General features: G+C 34.4%; 1 protein-coding gene across 1 annotated transcript in view; it reads right to left on the minus strand.

Moving 5' to 3' along the window:
- The window catches only part of LOC137388734 (uncharacterized), an 18687-nt gene extending 16443 nt beyond the window's left edge, over window positions 1-2244 (minus strand). Inside the window, exons 1-2 of the mRNA XM_068075189.1 lie at window positions 2158-2244; window positions 1528-1724 (exon numbers count right to left, since the gene is read on the minus strand). Coding sequence (XP_067931290.1) covers window positions 1528-1724; window positions 2158-2185 — 225 coding nt within the window. The 5' untranslated portion in view covers window positions 2186-2244. The remainder of the gene's footprint in view (window positions 1-1527; window positions 1725-2157) is intronic.
- Between the last annotated feature and the right edge of the window lie 1815 nt (window positions 2245-4059).

Below are 4059 nucleotides of genomic sequence, written 5' to 3' on the forward strand. Positions count from 1 at the left end.
ACCTCAAAAGGATCGTTAGAAAAAAAATCATCGTCATTTCCTTTACTTACACTGCGTTGGAAATCAGTTAGAATACCAAAGTACTCAAAAGTGTCTAAAATGGCAGTTAATTTGAAATCGGCAAAAATGAAACGATTTCAGTACTCCTACATTAATTACAGAAATCTCTGTCAATTCGACAATGCTATAGACTGGTGAAATGTGCACGTTATTTTTCCATGAAATGAGCACGACTTAATCGCTCTATTCTCTGTCACTCGGCGTTTCAATTTCCGGTCTTAACTTTTATTAAACCAAGATTGTCAAGCGTTTTGTGAAGAATTTCAGCCAAATTAAATTGTCTATTTGTGTATAATCCGTTCAGATGGGTAAGTTTTAAGATACTGTCGACAATTTACAAAGACTTGGTAATATATTTAAATAAGTTTATGTGTTTTGTATTGTTATTATACTTTAACGACTACAAAACTTGTAGGTTAAATTTGTTGATGAGATTTTGAAACAAAGGTTTGGCAACGTTGTTAATGAATAGTTTCCGTAAGTTGTGTGCACATGCATTTATCATAAAAATCTCAAACTTCGCTCCCGCTCGTTTGGTCGTGGGATAACTTTATATTGGATGCGATGTTATCGCTCATTATGCGTTAAATGAAATTCAACTTCTTTAAATCCTTATAAGAAAGTTGAAAAATTGAAGGCCACCCTTTTATTAAACTTCACCTCTGATTAATTGCAACCATACAAGGGTTGAAAAATAGACTGCCATTGCATTCAAACAAAGGCTTTACGGTAGATGAAATTCAGGCTAGTATTCCCTGGGGCGGCTGGCCGGCTGAGCCGCCCCAACCTTTTAAAATTTTTGGCGGCGAAGTACAGTCAAACTCGGATAACTTCCCCTCGGATAAAATGTAAAATTTTATCACGAACCTTGGTTAACTCGAACGGATTTGTTTGGTCCGTTCCCACGCAATGATAAATTGCTTCAGATAACTCGACGTCAACATCATTAACTCGAACAGTTATTTTCCCAACGGCTACGGGAACGGTTTTTATCGCAGTATAATATCACTTTATTCCTAGCCGTAGAGATAAACATGAAACATAAATATAGAAACCTTCGGATGAACTTAAAATAAAATCGGCAAAATTGATCTTTGTTGAAACGCTCAAAAGAAAAAGGTCTTTTTTTTGAGCGTTTTAACTGCGATCAAGTTTAGCCTATTTTAATTGGAAACATCCTGGCAGTCACATAACCTAAAACAAACAAATCTCAAATAATAGAACAATGGTTATACTTTCTGATAAAAAATTTTCAAACTTTACATGATATGCCCTTTTGAGGCCCTACATGAAAGAAACCTGTTGGGGGGCTAACACCGCCCCCTCCATCCCCAGATGCTCATCACTAGCTGCCTAACATTTGCCGCCCTAACTTGACACTAGGGAATACAGGCCTGATGAAATTCAACATTTTTTGTAAATCAATCTATATTTGCTTTCCGAATAATGATACAATATAAACTCTACCTGCTTATCTCTGGTTCGGTGTAACTGGTCAACAAGTCTTTTGGTCTCTTTTTCATAGTCTGAGAGTATTCTTGTGCTGCGTTTGAGAAGGCTGGATAACTCCCCATCCTTAACCCAAGCCTCGGATCTTACCTTATCTCTCTTGCCTTTCAGCAAATTCACCAAAGTTTGAAGATTGATGGTGGCATGTGCAGTACCTGAAACAGCTCAATAGGTAAACAGCAAAATATTCAAATCCACATGATTCAAAATCACAATTACACTCATGAAAGTCTTCTTATGAATTTCTCCAAAACTTTCATCAAAGATTTAGTAATAAGAAACAACTTTATGCAAAGAATAACTGGGCAACTAAACACCGTGATTAAAATATATAAGGCCATGTTTAAAATCATCGAACATTTAGATGATGCCTTATCTACTGGCTACCAGGGTTGGCAAGTAAATTGCTAGGAATTAGCGAAAGGGAAAAAAATATGAAACATGAGTTGATTTAGAAAACCTGCAAGTAGGATTAACTGTGAGGCCAGATATTGCCATAAATGCAAAATAAGAAAAATAATCATCTATTTATCTAGAAATAAATTTTTGTTAAGGTTCATATGGAAGCTAAGCCTATAGAGAACTTACCATCAGTACATCCTATAGTGCCATCCATACATGTTACGCAGAGTAGCTGGAAGCAGGTTGAACATCCTAGTACGATTAGTTTGCCTTTATGAGTGGCACAAGTGTGTTCTACCAACACTTTAGCTTTGTTCTGATACTCTTTAATGTCAAGGACATCTCTATGTTGAGAGAAGAACTGACCATGTAACTGGAACAAAGAATAAGAACATATAGAGCAAAATCATAAGGCTTACGAAGCATCAAGACATAGGTAGGTAGAGCCAAGCCTATGATAAACTAATTTATGGTAAAACTCACCTCCACGTGTTTTGCACATATCTTCTTATTACAGATGATGCAATAGCTCACGGCTGGCTCTTCATCTGCATTATTGTCGATGCAAATGTCGCAAATTTGTAAATTGTCTTCCGTCCTTGTTGCGAGTGGTAATCTTGTTATTGTCACATCAAACACAGCTCTGAAAGTTTTGAACTACAGTGGCAAATATTTGGTAACCATTTTATAAACTTAAGAATGATCAAAAATTAAAAAATATATATAGATAAATTGTATATATAATTATATATAAAATATATTTGTTTTTATATTTCCAAAAATTTTAAAAGCTACCTCAAAATTATGGTTAAGTCTGACTTGGGAGTGTTAATGTTTGCTAAGGTAAAAATTAGTAGTGTTTTTTCAATGGCCATTAGAATAACTATTAGATGAAAACTTCCTTAAGACTAGACCAACATACTTCTAGTTCCCCATAGATCTATTTAAACATACACAGCGCCACAAGTAACTTCAATAAGCCAGTTTATGAATAATAGAAAAAGACTGTGAGCTCAATAAAACTCGTTCATTCTGTCTCCTTTCTATATATATATATATATATATATATATATATATATATATATATATATCTTGTATAGATATATATATCTTGTATAGGTTGTTACCATAGTTGTACTATAGGTTGTTGTCATAGTTGTTACCATTCATCAGGTAAAATTAAAATGATATATATATATATATTTATATATATATATATATATATATATATATATATATATATATATATATATATATATATATATATATATATGCACAAGTGATGAGCTTTGTGCAAAGCTCATCACTTTTGTGATTTGAGCACTCTGGTGCCAGCACATTGACTTTCTTAAAGTCTGTGAGGCAACCTAGTTGTTTCATGGCAGGAATTAAGTCAACTCTCATTGGTAATGGGATTTGTGTCCCTTGCCTAAGCTCTGAGCTGCACTGATGAGGCTTCAATAGGCGAAACAGTACTGTCTGTAGCATGAGTATATATATACATATATATAACTTATCGTTCGTACTTTGTTAAATTATTTAGTATTATAATTTTATGCTGGTTGTTATTATAGCGTTCATTATTCATTAAATGATTTTATGTTAGTTTATTTGGAATAAAATTCCTGATTACTTTAAGCTACCAGGATTTATACATATATGAACCGCTATAACTGGGCACGCAAACATAGGATGACAGACAAACAAGCACTGAGATTTGTATATATATATACATATCTACTTTTCGCACTATTAGCCGCCACTTTTTTCTGATGATTTGAGCCATGCGGCTTATATAAGGCTGCGGCTATTCTGTGGCTTTTTCTTTCATTGCTAGGGCGCATTAACTAGAATCTTCGGTTAGTGTACCTCTAGGTTAGTGTACCTCTAGCGGTGAAAAAAGTTATGAAACAATGCCTAACAGTACTGTTCCGTTAGACAATAGGTTAAAAAGCATCGGTTAATACGAAACATGCCGTTAGGCACTGTTCTGTTTCAAACTGGAAAGTTGCTGCCATGTTAAAAAGCACCGTCCTGAGTTCTGCGGCTTATACAAAGGTGCGGCCTATGTATTGTTTTATTATCGTT

This window comes from Watersipora subatra, chromosome 2 (assembly GCF_963576615.1).
Source record: "Watersipora subatra chromosome 2, tzWatSuba1.1, whole genome shotgun sequence".
NCBI lineage: Eukaryota > Metazoa > Bryozoa > Gymnolaemata > Cheilostomatida > Watersiporidae > Watersipora > Watersipora subatra.